The 19,224-nt window shown below is 38.9% G+C and overlaps 2 protein-coding genes and 1 long non-coding RNA gene across 4 annotated transcripts in view; 1 reads left to right on the forward strand and 2 right to left on the reverse strand.

The window, feature by feature from the left end:
- Positions 1–19,224, forward strand: part of LOC127353683 (cytosolic carboxypeptidase 4) — a 194,130-nt gene that overhangs the window by 32,068 nt on the left and 142,838 nt on the right. For both annotated transcript variants that reach the window (XM_051383150.1, XM_051383151.1), the window contains exons 5-7: positions 8,701–8,832; positions 10,528–10,621; positions 16,974–17,011. In XM_051383150.1, coding sequence (XP_051239110.1) covers positions 8,701–8,832; positions 10,528–10,621; positions 16,974–17,011 — 264 coding nt within the window. The remainder of the gene's footprint in view (positions 1–8,700; positions 8,833–10,527; positions 10,622–16,973; positions 17,012–19,224) is intronic.
- Positions 1–19,224, reverse strand: part of LOC127353806 (uncharacterized) — a 102,068-nt gene that overhangs the window by 7,470 nt on the left and 75,374 nt on the right. The gene's annotated exons all lie outside the window — the stretch shown is intronic.
- On the reverse strand, positions 1,732–2,972 carry LOC127353772 (uncharacterized). Its single transcript, XM_051383330.1, has 2 exons — positions 2,848–2,972; positions 1,732–2,731 (listed from the first exon to the last, which is right to left on the reverse strand). The coding sequence occupies exons 1-2, from the start codon at positions 2,860–2,862 to the stop codon at positions 1,883–1,885; spliced, it is 864 nt and encodes a 287-aa protein (XP_051239290.1). The 5' UTR covers positions 2,863–2,972; the 3' UTR covers positions 1,732–1,882.

Here is a 19,224-nt window from a genome sequence, read left to right on the forward strand (position 1 = left end):
GTGTGTGTGTGTTACAGTGTGTAAATTAACTTGATCAACGTGCACCGGAGTTAACAATAGAGCTACTGTAAGAGAGAATTAGTCAAACTGCAGGGATTCATTAACGTACCGGAACTCAGACCCGATCGAGTTTCATGCTAATATTCTATATAACTTCCCTTTAACTACTAAGTTAAATGATCATGTAATGGTTTCGGTTGATTTTAAGGTGCTAAAGTAAAGACGAACTTCTTACCTTTCTAACCGTGTATCGTTTTAACCATTTACTTTTGCTCGGTCTTTACTAGAGTCGGTAAAAGGATGCTAACGCCGTTGATTTAGCCGTGAGCTGCCGGTGTCCTCAGTCGAACGGCAGCGTCTGCTCGCTGTAAACATTGAACACTGCTGGTGTTATGGGGGTATTAAGTTGTTCCTGAGACTGACAAACTAACATCAGAGAATGTCTAATAAGGGGAGAAGTTCCACTCTCGGTATACTTCCGGGTTCTCAACTGTTGCAGTTCCACTCTGGTTCCATATGAGGGCGCTCACAGGATGAGTGCAGAATGAATGGCGGTCTATGGAGCTATACCCTCAAAATCCACTTTTCTCAGGATATAATTTTTTGTCTAGTAATTTGAATGTTGCATTCGAAAGGGGATGCAAAGAAATTACACATTGCTGGGTGTTAGATTTTTTAGAGTCACTTATTTGCTTTAAAAAGTCTTTTAAAATGTCAATGACGTTATACACATCGTACGGCCAGAGATACTGCTTTACGGCAAGCCTCGAGTCACTTTGTGCTTACGCGCTCGGCACTTCCTTTTCTCTCGAGGCATCGACAACACAGACATAACGATAGGCAGATAAAAGTACCAGCAACCCAAAAAAAAGTTGCTGTGTTAAAAAAAAAGAACTTGGGCGAAAAAATCCACCTTAACATTCTGGTCCCGCTTCGGATGCCACGATGCCATCAAGCGGGATCTCTGGTCGTAATCAGTCCTTCACTGACCAATCAGCGTTCATTAGCAGAATGCTAGCGCGTTATGGGCAACAACAACTCAACCTGTAAGAAATCGAAAGGACGTAAGTACTCGTTCATTCAACTTTCGACCTATAACCCATGTTGAACTACAATCAAATCTGAGATTTCTCAATGACAATCAGGTGAAAGAGACAAATTTAGCCGTCTAGCTCCATCTGCTCCCATTCATTCTGCACTCATGGGTAATCGCCCCCAGTGGAACTCTGGTGGAACTGCAACCAAAATTCGGTACAATGGGACTTAATAGAGAGTGGCCAGGCTCTCCGTAGACGGGCTCTGCTAACATCAACTCATCTGGGATCGTACTTTCCTCCTTCAAAATAAGATACAATGCTTTAACAACTCTAATTTATGCAGTTATACCGCCACCTACTGGATATTTTGTTAAACACTTCTCATTTCAATCACTTGTAAAATACAAGCTGATGCATTTAATTTAGCAATTACAAACACATATGCTGTTTGCACATAACAATTACCTGTAATAGACTAAGTGCAGAGTTAGTGTGTAGCTTAATATAACAAATAAATGTTCATGCATACAATTATATTATTTAATCAAAAGACAAATGATATGACAAAAAATATTTTACTAAATGACACACATCTTGACAGGACAAAAAACAGCAATATATACAATGTATACAAAACAAATATATAAAGAATAATCAAATTAAAAACAAATTAAATAACAAACTTATCAAACATATTAAGACACCAAAAACACCAAAATTCGTCCTTGTCCAGCTCCGCCCAGCCGACACAAATGGTGTGAAACCATTTGGCACATTTGTTGCACTGGACCCACGGCACCAATCCCTCCGAGCAGACACCCGGAGGGTCAGGTTCCCTGCACTGGTCACACAGATCTTCCATGGTGGTGGTGTGACCTACTCCTAGAAAAAATATATTTAAGAATATGTTTTAAATAAGCCGACAGATCTCCTATAATTCCAGAGAAATCTGCCTTCAAGGGTCCAAAGAAAGTCATATCCAGAGGCTGCAGGATGTGAGACGTGTGTGGTGGAAGGCACAGGAGAATGACCTCCTCCCTCTTTGCCACCCGGACCAGCTCTGGATCCAGGTGGGATTTGTGCCCATAGAGGGCGTCGGGGACCCCCTCCTTGTAATAGGGCCCCCGGGGATATCCCCCTTTGTAAATTATGAAAGGGGGGATATCCTCCCCAGCCGCGTTGAGGCAGGCCAGGACGGTGATGTGGTCCCTGGTCCCCTGGGCCTGCCTATAAGCATAGGCCTTTCTTCTCGACGAGTCCAGCTGAAACCCCGTCTCATCGCAGTTATAGATTTGACGGGGTTTCTCCCTCAACCCGTGCTCCTCCATGGTTCTGAGGAGAGTGAAGTAGTGTTCAATCGGCCCCCTCTTTGCACAGGATGCCCTCCCACGGCCAATATTGTCTGGGGTCCGAGAAGTGAAGCACTGGCCTTGCCTCCTGCGGAAGTTGAGCCACCACGTCTGGCCCAACTTCCCCCTTCTCTCTTCTGGATGGCCCTCTGACCATGCACAGTCAGAGGCCACCCTTCCACTGACTCGGTCACTCAGGCTCGTTTTTGGGACCCCAAACTGTTTGGCTGCCTGCCCCAGACTCAGCCTGCCTGCTTTCACCTCCTGGATGGCCTGTCCCATGGCCTCCGGGGTCCACTTCCTCGTCTTCCTCTCCCTCTGGGGCAGCTGTCTGATGTTAGGCATCTAAAAGAGGCATATTATTTCAGAAATTACAGTAACATTTTTATAGGTATTTTATTTCATGTTGCATCAACAAGCATAAATGTATTTATCACATGCATACACACAAATATACTTACCTTAAACCAAAGCATTGTTTTTAACCATCTTGATGCACCTGTAAAGGAATAAAAGCAAATCTCTCTCTCACACACACCCACACCCCTTGCCTACCTTATGTCTCTCTCTCTTGTATTTTCTCTCTCTGTCGCTCTCTCGTCTTCTCTCTCTTTCTCTCTCTCGTCTTCTCTCTCTTGTCTTCTCTCTCTTTCTCTCTCTCGTCTTCTCTCTCTTTCTCTCTCTGTCGCTCTCTCGTCTTCTCTCTCTTTCTCTGTCGCTCTCTTGTCTTCTCTCTCTTTCTCTCGTCTTCTCTCTCTTCTTCTCTCTCTTGTCTTCTCTCTCTTGTCTTCTCTCTCTGTCGCTCTCTCTTTCGCTCTCTCACTTCTCTCTCTTTCTCTCTCTGTCGCTCTCTCTTTCTCTCTCACTTCTTCTCTCTCTTTCTCTCTCGTCTTCTCTCTTTCTCTCTCTTGTCTTCTCTCTCTTCTTCTCTCTCTTTCTCTCTCTCATCTTCTCTCTCTTCTTCTCTCTCTTGTCCTCTCTCTCGTCTTCTCTCTCGGCTTCTCTCTTCTCTCTCTTGTCTTCTCTCTCTTCTTCTCTCTCTGTCGCTCTCTCGTCTTCTCTCACTTCTTCTCTCTCTTTCTCTCTCTCTTCTTCTCTCTCTGTCGCTCTCTCGTCTTCTCTCTCACTTCTTCTCTCTCTCTGTCTCTCTCTGTTGTCTCTGTTCTCAGACAGAAACACAAGAGCAAAATTGAGTTTCAACAATACTGGTTTTATACATAAGGAGGTGTATCTATATAACCAATATTTTCTATCATAAAAGCCTCTACTGGCTTTCAACACATCTCTCACACCCCTCCCTCTCTCTTACTCACACGCACACACCAATAATATATAAATTATTACAAGATGACACCATGATAAAAAATATACTTTATTTATTTTAGCTTATAAACAAGAAAATACATCTGAATAGCTAATTTGAACCTTATTTTTGCATTAAATCTTCATGTGTACTGTGATACTTCACAGTTTAAAAAAACAATGCTGCGCTTGCTCTGTTCCTTTGTTCTTCTTTCCCGCGTCTGTAACTTTTTCAATTTCAATAAAAAAAATTGGCCTCCGCCCACCTCGACCACAGATTGTATAAACACAATATCCGACATTTTCAATAGCTAGACTAATCAGTGTAAACCTAGCTACGATATGTACCCATATGAGAGCTTATTTAAGCTGTTAAGTGAAAATAGAAACAGACTTTTAAAGATTGTCGCCCAAGCGCAATCTAAGCGTTCCCGCGGCTTTCCCTCATTAAAGTAACTTTCATATTATAATTATACATGTAAATGTTGATGTATATGTATGAAAAACCACATATAGACTCTGTAAAATGTAGAAATTCCTTGGACTTACGTTAGATGGCGATCGTGTGCTGGGAAGTACCGCGAAAAGACCGGAAACTGTGTCAAGCCGGAAGTCGTTCGGGTCCCGACGCCGGCAAAAACAGCTTTCGGGTCTGAGTTCCGGTACGTTAGTTTAGTATTATTCTGTAACTTTGCACCAAGTAGCTGGGGTTGCTCGCTAGGCTTTTTGTGGAGTCAAACAGCGACAAATAAAAGTGTTCTGATCCATATATATACTGAAGTATTGCTATTACTGACGATATAAGTGTAGGTCCAGTGTAACATCTTATACTCATATAATCTCCTATTGTATTATAAACACTGAGGCTCACTGCTTAATGTCTGTTATTGCACCAGGATCTTGTCACAACATCAGTTACAGTCAGTAAATGTCCTGTGTGTGTATCTGCTGCCATTAGCTAGACATTTGTGTTGGTAACCTCAGATTGTTTCAACAACACATCACTAGAGCAACAAGGGACCCACCAGAGACTCTGCTTTATTATTTTAGTTTATAATTTATGACTACTGTGAGCCACAATGAGCTGTTGTACTTGTATTATATTATACTGTATATTATATGCTGCCTTACAAGTAACACTGAATCTGCCTTGTTTTACAGGTGACCTGATGAAGCTCAGGTGTTCCTGGACCCATCAGAGGACAGAGACAGCTGCAGCATCAGGACAGTCTGGGTATCCAAAGGAAGACTCATCAAGATGAACACTGACTACAGAGCTCCATTACCAGCTCACACTTCAATATACTAGAAACCACCTTGATGGAGAACATGGTCTGCACAGTTTACATAAGAGTTATAGCTTTGTTACTTACAACATGTGTAACTGGAATATGAATGAAACATAAATAAAGTGTTTTACTTTTAAGAAGAGTTTTGGTCATTTTTAAATTCAGCAAGAAGTATGGTTTTATATAAATAGCATGTCATTTCACAGAGGTTTTATGAAGATTTGGATAAGAGATGAAAACCTGGTTCGTGTAACATCTATCAATATGAAAATGTGGAATTCAATCCTGTATTAATGACTGTAAGCAACACAATACATTACTGTCTCATATTCAAACTTTATTATGTTGGAAGATAAATGACATCATAATATATAAAATAAAACGTAAAACATAATTGCAGCTTTTACAAATATATGATTTAACTTTGGTAATAATAGTTTAAAGTTAAAATATCAGACTATGAAATATGGATACAGTACAGTTTAAAGTTGGTTACTTTGCAGTTTTTAAACCGCATCAACAAGTTACTTTATTAGATGATCCTTCAGTTATATTGACATGTTGTACAGGATAAAGTATCCCAGGGAGGTTTATGCCTCATTATGGTAAGTTTTCAAATGTACCAAAGTAATCATCATACTATTACTCTGATTACTTTGGTACATTTACTGGCTGTTTCATCACCAGAAACAACTGCTTGACTAATGTTGTTAATATTATGTAATATATAATATGTTTAACTTCACTGGGCTGTGTAGACTCTAGGTCACTGCTCACTGCTGAACCTGTAAAGACAAGCATAAAACACAGTGTTGGTTCTCATAATTAAGGTATAAACACTAACATTATGTGATAGATAGAGGTTAATATATATATAATTAATATAGCAGTATTTACCTGAGGAAAACGTCACAGAAAGCTGTAATCCTGATTGTTAATGTAGTTTATTTGTCCGTGATTTCAGGTCAGACTCCCGCTCTAACATGTCCGGTGGTGAAGTTTTTGGTTTAGAAGCAGTTATTGAATCAATATTAACGGTAGAAATGCAGCTAAACTCAGTAGCAGTGAGGAGCTACCTGCCGGCAACGCTGAAGCGGAAATGGGAGAGGCCGACCAATCAGAGCAGACTGGGCTTTTTCGGAGGGGGGCCTTAAAGAGACAGGAGCTAAAACCGATCGTTTCAGACAGAGGCTGAAAAGAGTGCTTTAGGCAGTATGAGAAAAATAATGTGTTTTTTGAACATTAAAACATCTAAACCTATTGTAGGAGAGCCACAAAATACAATTATGAACCTGAAAGGGGGCAAAATATGACTCCCTTAAGCATGTTTTTCGCTAGCCAATGTGCAGGTCCAGGAAATGGTCAAAACAAACGTACTGCTTAGCCAAAAGGAGCTCCGTGCATCTGCACTCGATTGCTCTTACTGAACACCTTGACCCGTCTGTGACCCTGGTTTGAAATTGAATTGAGAGAACCAAATTTGAATTGAGAGAACTGAAATTGAATTGAGAGAACTGAATTTGAATTGAGAGAACTGAAATTGAATTGAGAGAACTGAAATTGGATTTAGAGAACTGAAATTGAATTTAGATAACTGAAATTGAATTGAGAGAACTGAAACTGAATTTAGAGAACTGAATTTGAATTTAGATAACTGAAATTGAATTGAGAGAACTGAAACTGAATTTAGAGAACTGAATTTGAATTGAGAGAACTGAATTTGAATTTTGAGAACTGAATTTGAATTTAGAGAACTGAATTTGAATTGAGAGAACTGAATTTGAATTTTGAGAACTGAATTTGAATTGAGAGAACTGAATTTGAAAGTACATAAAAAGTTGAATTTTTAGTGAGGCTCAAATTCAGTTTCAAACTAATAAATTCAAATTCAAATTATGCTATTCAGAGTCAGTTTTTCAATACAGTTATTCAAGTTTAACAATACAAATTCAAATTATGCAATTCAAATTCAGTTTTTTAATGCAATTGTTCAAGTTGAGCAATTCAAATTCAGTTTCTACTGAAACAAAAATCAGCCCATAATATCACAATGCTATGAACTGTGGATAATTCCCTCAAGCAAGATCTCCAGAAATGCTGGCTTATGGAGGATAGTGTGGATACAATGCTCAAAATGTCTCCGGGAGAGCCCTCATGCGATGATTTGACATTTGGACAGCCCTTAAACCCTTGCGGACTTACTGGGAACGTATCTCAGAGTCTGTGATTCCATGAGTGTGGAAATTGGGATTGTTGTTGGCCTTCTGGGTCTATTTCATGGTCTCCTCCCAGTTGGATGTGTCTGGAAAACCTTCAAAGGAAGGTGCCCAAGAAGCTTCCTTCTCACATGCTTGAACCACCTCAGCTCCTTAATGGCTGCTTGCATTGGTTGTTTGTGATTGTCAGGGACCAAGCAAAAAAAGACAAAAGGACAAAGGTGAAAAAGTAAAAATTGCTTTAATAAGGCTTACAAATTTGATATCAAATGGTAAAAGTAGATAAATCCTAATATAACTCACTAGAAAAATAAGCTACAGAAGTTACAGCCTAAACGCAAATGAGGTCAACAAAGCAATATAAAATCGAAGGCTTCATCAAAACACAACATATCCAAACAGACCTGTGTGCCATCTTCTTCTCTGGATTTAATAGCCGGTCAAAAACAGCTTAAAGGTGCCTACTGTACAAGAATGTGTACCATCATGTCATTAATCGAGCACTTACATTTTACCCACTAGCCCTGTATTATTCAATTCAATTCAAATTCAAAATGGACTTTATTGGCATGAAAGTTTTTTTTAAAAACAATATTGCCAAAGCAAAGTATTCAAATACAATACAATAAATCAAAGATATATGCATTATGAACATTCTATTAGTTATATACAGTGTGTGTGTGTGTGTGTGTGTGTGTGTGTGTGTCTGTGTGTGTCTGTGTGTGCGAGTGCCTCAATCACTCACTGTCCCTCAGGTTGTGGCATGTTAATATATACTGGGCAGCAAGGTGTGCCCGCTCTCCTTCTCCGAGGAATATTTTTAATTTGGAGAGGTCGTTCAGCTCTTTAAAATCTGGTATCAAAGAGCTGAACTTGTTCAAATACATTTTTCTTGTATTATTTAATTTTGTACATGTAGGAGAAAGTGCATCTCTGTCTCAACCTCACCTGTTGAACAGTGACCACATTTTCTGTTTTCTTTTGGTTGCCATGATTTTCTGTGTCTTCCTGTTTCGATTGCCAGTTTGTGGTCACTGAGCCTGTACTTGGTTAGGATCTGTCTCTGCTTTCTATCTCTGACAGTAGAGAGATATTCTGCTTATTCATAATCTCAAAAAACTGTCAGTCAAAAATTTTTTATACCATTATATGTGAACACAAAAGACTATGTAGTGTTGTTTTAGAAAAAGGTCTGTGTGTAAAATGTAAACAAAGAAATATTAACAGCTGATGCAGCCGCCACAGTGATCATACATTTGTGTTTCTTGACAAAATATATTTTTAAATTGATGTGTGCAAAGTTAGTACATGAGTAATTACCGATATGTGTGTTTGTAAGCCAAAAGAGCCACACATAGGTGAAGTGGATCAATGAAGAGCTGTAAAAACTACACACAATGCAAACTTCAAATGCAAAAACATTTGTTTAAATGCTTAACAAAAGCATTTCAACCAGATAAACAGATTCAAGAATGATGAATATTTGTGTATATCTGTGTTTCTACAGACCGCCGTATAGGTATGAAAGCAGAGGAGGCTGGAGCTGTGCTGCTGACTCTGAATCTGCTCAAACAAAACATCAACCATGCCAGGAGAGCTGCAGCCTGCCTCTGGGTCATCCAAGTCCTCTCTTCATCAGGTACTAACACACACACTCTCACTACTCAAAACAATTTATGTTCCTTTCTCCCAAAGTTTTGTACTATTTATTTTCCATTCTCAGCACAAGGTTTCCTATTATCCTTGTTGCTTACAGTAGGGGACTTGTGCTGTGTTGTGATGAGGCAGGGCCAAAATGTGGTTGGGTTTTCTAGGGAAACTGGAAGCAGCTATGTCAGAATCAGAATCAGAAACACTTTATTAAATGTTTTTAAATGTTTTAAATTTCAAAGTCATGTACCTGTGTGATCTGGATGGTTTTGAATATACAAAGCGGGACAAATACCTTTTGAGTGTGTTGTTAGTGGGGTGTAAAAAGGCTTTGACCAGAAAATGGCTTAAGAGGACAAACCAACAATAAATGAGTGGATTGATATAATTTATAATATATATGTTATGGAGAAAATTACATTCAAACTAAGGACCCAAACTGCTATTTTTGAAGAGAACTGGTCAAAATGGCTCAGCTATGTGTTAACTGTAAGACCTGATTTCATATAGATCGCAAAGATAAGGTAGAATCCTTCTAATAAGAAATGTTTTTTCCCTATTTTCAAGCAGCATCTTTATATTTTTATGTATGATGTGCTTATGTTGACTGCTGTTTTACTTAATGCACAAATCCTCCCCTCGTCATGTTATGTTATGTTGTAGTTTTGTGCCCAGCTGGCACATATGTGTATGTTACTAAAAGAAAACAAATAATAAGTAAAAAAAAAAAAAAAAAAATACTTTATTGATTCCCAGGGGGAAATTTGTTTGCTACAGTTGTTGTTCCACTCACACAGCGTTAAGGAATAGTACTTATATAAAATATCCAACACAATATAATAGAATAGAAATTAATGTATAGGTATATACATATAGTAAAAGTAAAAAATAAAATAAAAATGAAAAATAGAAATATAATAAGAGCCTAAGAGATATAATAAAATAATAGTAGTAAAGTAAATGTAAATCTAACTGTAAGTGTAAACATATTCCACAGTGTTGCTTGACCCAGGTATTGCACTTGATCGACTTATTTCACATTAACAGCACCAGTTTGATGACTAATGACTCAGAGTTTGGACACTCCGAGGAAGGAGTTGTACAGTTTGATGGTCACCGGCAGGAATGACTTCCTGTGCCGCTCTGTGGTGCATCTAAGCAGAATGAGTCTTGCGCTGATAGTACTCCTGTGTTTGACCAGTTCATTGTGGAGTGGGTGGGAGACATTGTCCAAGATGGTATGAATCTTGGACAGCATCCTCCTCTCTGACACTGCTGTCAAAGAGTCTAGCTCCACTCCCACAGCGTCACTGGCCTTGCGGATCATCTAGTGAAAGGTTTGAATAATGACTTTACTCACCAATATGCTGCTGTTCATGACACTGATCAAGTAGATAAAAATAAAAGCATTCCCTGTTAACGCTGTCCAGAGTAAAACTGAATTATTACTGTTAGAAGGTAAATGATGTCAATACTATGTTTTGACATTTATTTCATAACTTATTTTAACTAAACTACATTTATTAAATTTTTTTGTTAAAACCATAAGAAAACTCAAACTTGCGGGTTTCAGATCACTCTAGTTGTCCGTGGCAGGGCACCTATGTTTAAACTCAGTAACTCAACAACTGTGTACTTTACTTTGTGATGGGATTCATGTTTTTAGTTTGTGTTCTACTTTCAGTTTCTACTGCAAACCTGATAGGAGAAAACCAGGGACTGGATGTCATCTACTGCCTCATCCCTCAGTATACCACCAAACATCTGCACACAATCAAGTATGTATACCTAGGTTTTGTGCGCTTACATCCCCATATCTAACCCTAACACATTCAAGAAACACCTATAAACTAGCCCCCTTTTCCATACACATGTGCTGGCTTGGCTATACTATATGACTGTATGACTCGGTGCACCAGCCCATCACAGCAGCATCTACATTACAACAAGAATGTGTGTATACAGGCAGAGAGAGCAGTTGTGTTTTAAAGCCCAAACAAACAAAGCCACCTTCATCTCTACAATATGTAGACTTGTTTTTATAGAAGAATAGCCGTGAACTAAGCTTTGCTTTTTTAGTGAACACATTTAATTTCCTGTAAATTATCTGCTTATACAAAAGCTTGTAGCAGGAAGCAGCAAAATCAGGAAATACTGGGTTTTCATCAGCAGTAAATTAACAGGACTCCTATACAGCTGAAAGTGAGCATGGGACAGTTAAATAAAGCAGATATCTGAAAGTACACTTTCACTTTGGCCCAACTCCAGAGAGCTCTGCACAACTCAGCACGTTTAATGCGTAATGGCAACACAAATCAGCACAGCATGTTTTGACTCTACAGGGCCAAAAGTGGAAAGGCTCTACTAGCCTTGACTTAGAAATGTCAGCTAATTTGCAAGTGAGTGATAGTTGACTAAGGTTATGGTCCCTGGCTGACCCACAACATGAAATAAAATCCTTTCCTTAGAACCAGAGCACACTGATGGGTCACTGACTTGTTTATTTATAATTTGGCAGTTTGTGTAGCTATAATTAAGCATCTGGTTGACTAGGCAAGGTCAAGGTAAATCTAGCTCTATAATGTCTTGGCCTGGTTCACCTTTTATTCATTTCAAATGGGAGTCAGTGATGGTTTCAGATGCAAATGTCTTCAATTGTATTGTTGGAGCAGCACCAAATAGGATAATTGCATTTGTGCAGAAAATAGCAAATACAAATTATTCTGTCACGACTGCATTAGAATGATTAATTGTGGTTATAAACAAGACATCACAAAACCCATTTGCTGCTCCCTGATGTGAGCTGTGGATATTGGTGGTCCATAGAGATATCAGTATCTGAGGTTTTGGTTAAGGCTGATTTCCCACAAAATTCCCACTATTATACAAGAATATCAAAATGTAATGGGGAGGCTACAGTGAAATTTGCTGGCCTATTTATTATTCCACTTCCACCACCCTGATGGCAAATATTTTATTGTTTTTGCTAAGGCTTTTATTTGTTTTGTTTATTGACTGTATTATAATGGCTCTACTAGTGGGGATGCCTAGTTTGATATCAATTAGGCGCTATGAAACTGTGGGTCACTGTTTTAGTAAAGCCAGATCTGTGAAATGTGCAGCATCTCCATGCACAAACTGCATGACAGTATTTAAATTTACAGGGAAACATCATTCCAGTATATTAACATATCATTTGTCTCAACACATCATCATTTCTCCAGAACTCATGCATAGACTCTTATTTAAGCCACCATCCTTCTCCTCTTGGATCGTATATCCTCTTCCCATCTGTCTCTGTCAGAACTGATGGCATTTGGCTCAAATAGCCAGCATCCTCCAGTATACCCAATGAAGCATACCAAGAGCACCAGGAGTACCGCCCTCTTGACCTGGCTCAATGCCAGGCATACCAGCCCGTGATAAACCACTAGTGAACATGAAACTCCCCGGTAGTGTGAGGGAATTGGATGCTCTGACATCACAAATTGAATGCCCTCAGGGTGAGTTTTCTGTATCATTTCTATGCAGGAACCTGCTGTTAATTGTTTTAACACAATTAGAAGATTCTGGGATTCCAGATTTCAAAACCAGCTGCTACTTTGGATAATTTGATAGAACTGGCAGTTGTGAATTCCTGTGATATAATGAGAGCAACGAGGCAGGAGATATGCAATTTCCCTTAAGTGTGAGAAGCAGTTAGACATGTCTCTCACACTGATTTAAACAATTATAGCTGTGATATGGCGACCATTAGATATGCTGGTTGGCTGCTGTCCACAATTTTAAAGCTGTAAAGTCAGACTGTCTGAAGCTGTACAATTTGAATCTGTCCATCTATTCTCACCTGTCAGCAGCAATTCATCACTCACTCCTGTCAGACCACTAAACACTGCGGTACCTACTATCCTCTTCAGATTGTTGCAGGTGTGAGCTACTGTAGACTGAAGGAGATATTTGACTTGGACATTTGTATTGCAAGGATGCTCATTTCCCCTGTACTGCCTCATGATGCGTTACTCAAATTTTCAATTTTGATTTGTGGTTTTCCAGGTATCTCTCTATTTGGAAACCACATATTGAACTGTAGTCTATAAATTAGGGGTGCAACGGTACACAAAATGTACAGGTCGGTGCATTTTTAATACAGCAGGGAAAACTCACAATATTGTGTCACATTTTGGATTAGATGAGAAATAGACTGAGCTACAATAAAGCAAAAGCAGAGGCGCTTGTCTTTGTAGAATCTTTTGTTTCCTTAGCACAAAGGGACATTGTAATGCCATTGACCCAGAATATCCCAATGGCTGCATCCCTGAAAAAATAACATTTATTTTGAGAGACTCCAGATCTGAGCCAGTACCTAAGGGCACTGACTGGAAAAATTAGCTTAACATACATGTTTTTTTACATGGTAGAAAATGCAAACACAGGGAGAACACAGAACACACAGAAAGGCCCTGCCCCAGTCTTGATTGTGAGGCCACAGCTGTTGTTGTCTTGTTCCGCTAATCGACACATTTGCGTGATGCCGTCATAATGACATGTTTGAAGTGTTTCCACAGACATACCCGACTTGAGCTGAACAATGCATCACACAGTTCGACACTAATCACAACTCATTGAGCTTAACTACCCTGGCCAAGGCGGCTGTCATGCTACAGCTGATAAACAGCAATTGGTGCACTGCCAAAACTTTCTGGGTCATATTCAAGCTCTAGAATTTCTATTCTACATGTGCAATTAGTAGACATGTACTATTATACTATTTTAGCAGTAACTGTTCTGGTCACAGAGCGAACCGACCAAACGTCTTGTGTGAACGACTCGGGACAGATATATGTACCATTGAACCCTTACTATAAATATTACTTTTGGCAATACATTTTGTTTCCCTGGTGATCATGGTGAGCAGAGACCAGTCCCAACAACTATAGTGATCTCTGTGAGGGAAAACTAAAATACACTCTGTCAGTCACATGCCTGTCAACCACAATCCAACATCATGTTAAACGTTGCTGCATCCAGCAGTAAATCATTATACCATGTCTCTTCAAATATCTCACATCCATTGAATCCTTCTCTCCTCTTCTATTTTAAAGTGACATGCTTAAAATGTTGGCCTTACTACCTCAAAAGCAGGACAGGAGCCTATAAAAACACAGATGAAAATCAGGTGGAGGGACATTCTTATAAAATTAGGTTGTGAATTTAGTTCTTACATGTGGTACCGTATGTCTTTTTACAGGCACTTTGAAAAAATATTTAGCAGGTTATTGGATCACGATGCCTGCCTCTATGTTCCTCTCTTCCGCCGGCACTTTCCCAGGTGCCTTCACCATTATTCGTTTGTTGTCCACCTGATCCCCTTTTTTAAATTACTTTTCTCCTTCTATTCCAGATCCTTCCATTCACATCAGCTCTTCAATCACCTCATTCCCCTCACCTACCTGCACCTCATTCCATGACCTGCCACTCATTACACATATACCAGCCCAGATCCTTCGTTCCTTTGTCAGTTTGTTGCTTTGTTGGTTCCATGCCTTGCTTTCTAGCTTCTAAACTTTTTCTACACATGGCACTAAACTCATGTAACACTATTTTTTGTCATTAAATTCCTGTACTGTTTCTGTCTGCATTTGGGTCTTACTCCTTGCTGCCTCACACTCACCAGCTGTGAGAGGAGAAGAGGATCTGGTGGTTCACAGTTTGGAATGCAAGCAGGTCTTCGTGTATGAGGGCAGAGGAGAGGGAGTTCGTGCTAGAAGTGTCAAGCGCTTCTGTCACTGCAAGCAGACCTGTCCAATTTGTACTGTAGCAGAGAAATGTCATGTATATGGTGATTCTGCAAGCAGCTTTGTACAACCCATATTGACATTTATTGTGAGGCGGCGACCTCTAGTGGCCGTAGCAATTATGACTGGAGCAGTCACTACCCTCATAAATAATTAAAATACAAACAAATTAATTAATTTTGTTTGGCACAAAATAATGGAAGACGTCAAAGGTCCCACATATGCAAGCAAAGGATTAAGAAGAGAGCATATAAAATGTATGAAATTTTTTTTGTAAGTTTATTTTCAATTTCAATTTCAATTTTATTTGTATAGCGCCAATTCATAACAGAAGTTATCTCAGGACACTTTTCAAATAGAGCAGGTCTAGACCGAACTCTTTAACATTTGAAGTGACTTAAGGTGTTAAGTATGTAAATAGTCATTGGATTGCACTTATATAGCACCTTTCTAGTCCTCTGGCCACTCAAAGTGCTTTACACTACAGCTTCAGGGGCTTCATTTGGGTTTCAATGTCTTGCTTCAACAACAACACTTCAACATACAGTGGAAGGAGCCAGCAATCGAAATGCTAACTCTCTGATTGGTGGAAGACCCGCTCTACTTTCTGAGCCACAGTATGTAGAGTCACTTATGTTATGTTAAGTCATTTACATAATGACTTATGTAACATACTTATTTTAACCCAGACATGATCTTTCCTTAAACCAACTAGGTAGTTTTTGTGTCCGAACCAAACCAAACTGATTATACAGTAAGTCAGAATAAAGTTACAGTCTGAGATAGGATTTTCCCCAATTTGGTATTACAGAAGCAAATCCTTACCAACTTTAGGAGTCCTATCTTATCTCAGATTAGGAAATCTTAAATATTCCATTCAACATTGCTTATTAATTTTTTATGTCTGTTGCCTTTTAGCTACATATAGCATATATGCTACTTTTCAGATTTTTCCGAGCTAAACAACATGACATGGCACCTAACTTTAAGACAGATGAGTTAGATTTGTTGGTAATGTCTGTAGAGAAATTGAAAGATTATATTTTTGAGAAATTAAAGAGAGAGAGTGAGTTGAACCTGTTGACATTTTGTTGGTTGTATAAAGCAATAAAAGAGCTACTATACAGATTAAAGATTTTGGGAAGCTAGGATGCTTGTGTAATACACTTTTCTTAAAGGTCCATTGAGGAGGCTCTTTTGGTAGAAATGGAATATAATATTCATGGTGTGTTTTCATTGGTGTATAATCACCTAAATATAGGAATTATATTTTTGTTACCTTAGAAAGAGATGTTGTACATATATGTACAGTTGGCATGGGTCGCCTTCCATGGAGTCTGCCATGTTGAAATGCCGTTTTGTATAACTCTAACCTGTGTTCTTTACCCTGCTGAAAGGCTTGCCTTTTCTTCCTTAGCGCTTCCTTTGGAATATTCTTATTTCCCTGCTTATAACATTTTCCACACAAACGTGTATATATCTGTCACCACAGTGTTAAGCTGTTGAGTGTTCTCACGGGTATCTAGGAATATGTCCCATGATGTATACACCCATTAAGTCACTACATTTGTTTTGATGCAACCCAGCCCTCTCCACCCCAAATGGCATAGCTTGATCATTGGTTAGGTGGTTTGGTGTGCATCTTACCTCAGGGAATATATATATATATATATGTTTGATGTGCTCCCAGGAAATATGGCAGCCGTATCCTAAACCTCACACCTGTCCACATCATCTTCCCGCTGGCTGACTGGCTGTTTGTTTATTTATTTTGGATCCCCATTAGCTGTGCCCTAAAGCACAGCTAGTCTTCCAAGGGCCCACACTGAGAAAACGTTAGTTGAAACAAATCAACACATTAAAAAAACATATATTAAACTTTAAGATCAACATAAATACCAAACATAAGACATACCAGGAAAGAAAAGATTAACATTTATAAGTAAAATATACACAATTTGTCTGTGTTTATGTAGTGTATGTGTAATGATTGTCACTTGTTATATGCACAACATCCTACAAATATGATATCCCAAGGTGTTTTCTTATTTCCCTTATAGTAATAATAGTAAGGGGGGAAAAAAATAAAGGAAGAGGAAAAGACTGGAACAGGAAATTTAGGAAAGCGGGACAAAAAGAGATGTTGACAGAAGGGATGATTTAAACTGCTTCCAAACTTTGGCTTTGAGTCATCACAGTATATTATTTAGGAAGTTTAAAGATGATATGACAGCTCCACAAGCAGATACACACATCTCACTGACTAAATGATAAATTCAATTTGAAGTCTGAAATAATAGTGAAACACTAACTACTACCTCTGTTCCTTTTCCAGGGCAGCCATTCATGCCTTTGCTGCTCTGCTGTGCACAAGTAAGTTTTTCATAACCTTCATCATTCACCAGCTGATGGTTTCCATCATACTGGAAGTAAATCATCATCATCATCATCATCATCATCATCATCATCATCACTACACAACACAACACAACTTAAACCCTTTCTCAAGTGGTCCACTGACAATGCTTGAGTTTCCATGTATTTTTCTTATTCCATGGATAACTGGTCATGCTGTGATAACATTACATCTCATTGAGATACAGTATACTGTACCTAGTTCAAATATAATGAATCCAGTAAAATAAATAAGAAATAATAAGGAATGGTATTACAGTTACAAGATGTTGGGGACGTGGGCCAAATGATCATGACAGCAAAGCCCTGCATGTTGAATTGGACAGGTGTATGGGCAGAGTCTTAATATAGCTGCATCAACATCAAACACCACTAGACAGACTCTGGCTCCCAATGGCGAAAGATAGCAGCAGCTGTATCGGGGATATTTTTAATTTTTTTTATTAATAGTGACAGCTGAAGATAGATAGGAAAGGGTGGCAGAGAGAGAGGGGATGACATGCAGCAAAGGGCTGCAGGCCGGATTCGAACCCGGGCCGCTGCAGCAACTCCACACATGGGTCGCCAGCTCTACCGACTGTGCTAACCGGGCATCCGTTTCTGGGTTATTTTGGCTTCATTTTTGTTCAGTGGTAGGAGGTGGAGACACGATGTCCATATTTTATGTCAATTATGTTAATCTGATCCCATAGTTTAAAAAAATGTGGAAGCTGGTTGAACTGTGGTAACAGCATGTGTATCTCATTGATGTTTCCTCCTCCTCCAAATGGACACAGTTCATTGAGGTTGAAGATTTTGTTGAAAGATTTCAAAATAAAGTAGAAAGCACAAGGTAAAAGGAACTGGAAGAAAATTGTGAATGTGTGAGACAGTGGAAGCAAGTATGACATGACTATTATTGTACTAATGGAATTAATGTTTGTTAGAGAACTTTGGCAACATTCAGAGGGATCCACTTGATTTGGAGACAATCAGGTTGCAGGACAGAGACTAAGGTCTGATTTTCATGAACATCTTTTCAACTGCAATAACAGCTCATCAGGGCTGATTCATCTTTATTTGTCTGTGTCCTGTGAGACAAATGCACAGCATCAAATTGTTTTGCTTTGAAACATTTCCTGATAACACTCATCTAGCTCCACAAAAAAACAGTTGTTTTATATATGTGATGTGATATTACATGAAGGATGAAATAAGCAATAACCACTTATATATGAAGGTTTGCATATTCATTCAATAAATTCAGGAGTCCAGGATTAAAGTGCACCAAGGATCATAGAAAGTGCTGCCAGTCATTCATTCACACTTTAAGCCTTACTATAATTTAAAGAGGTGAGTTCTATACAAATTCACCCACCATACAGTTGACTTGAATGACCTGGAAAGACCAAAACCATCTTTGTACTGGCTGTAAACAAGTTTAATTTTATTTAATTGATTTCAAGGGGACCAAATCCGACAAAATGGCAGGAATTAAGAATAATATTGAAATAGCCAGTCCTCTTGCTGATGGTCTTGTTTGTTTATTTAGTTCATATAAAGGCATCAAGTATTCACCTGGTTGTACCTTGTTTATAAAAAAGTGTAGTAATTTGGTCACTGGTTGATTTCAAGTTAAAAGTAACAAAAATAGCTTTTAAAACAAGTAAATCATTCCCCTTTAGTTAAACTTTTTCTTTCACAAACTGGCCCATAATGCTGTGCAAGCTTGTGCACACATTGGTGAACTTTTTTTCTCTGTCTGCAAAGTTTCCATCTGGTTGACATGCAGGAACTGGACTCAGGGGTTGTACATGTGGCTAAAGCTACAGATACAGTAGATAGAGTAGATATATAGAGTACAACTGCACACTTATTTCCATTTCTGATTTCTCCAGAAAAGCCACATATTTTTCTTCTCACCTGCATTTAGTTACATTTTTACCTGTTACATAACTTTTTTCGGGGTTACCCAACCGATGCAGTACTCTGCGGAGAGCTGACTTTTTTTTTGCCCTCATATGATTTTGTGACAGGGATCTGGTTTACAGTGTTTCAGTAAATCCTCTCCTCTCCTCTCCTCTGCTCTCTTGCTGGCTCCATGTTAAGTGTAAAAATGGCTGGTTCTGGGGATTCAGGGCATGTGTTGTAATGCTTTAGTTCTTCCTGCAGGGGTCACTGTTGCACTTTGT

This window comes from Dicentrarchus labrax, unplaced genomic scaffold (genome assembly GCF_905237075.1).
Source record: "Dicentrarchus labrax unplaced genomic scaffold, dlabrax2021, whole genome shotgun sequence".
Classification (NCBI taxonomy): domain Eukaryota; kingdom Metazoa; phylum Chordata; class Actinopteri; family Moronidae; genus Dicentrarchus; species Dicentrarchus labrax.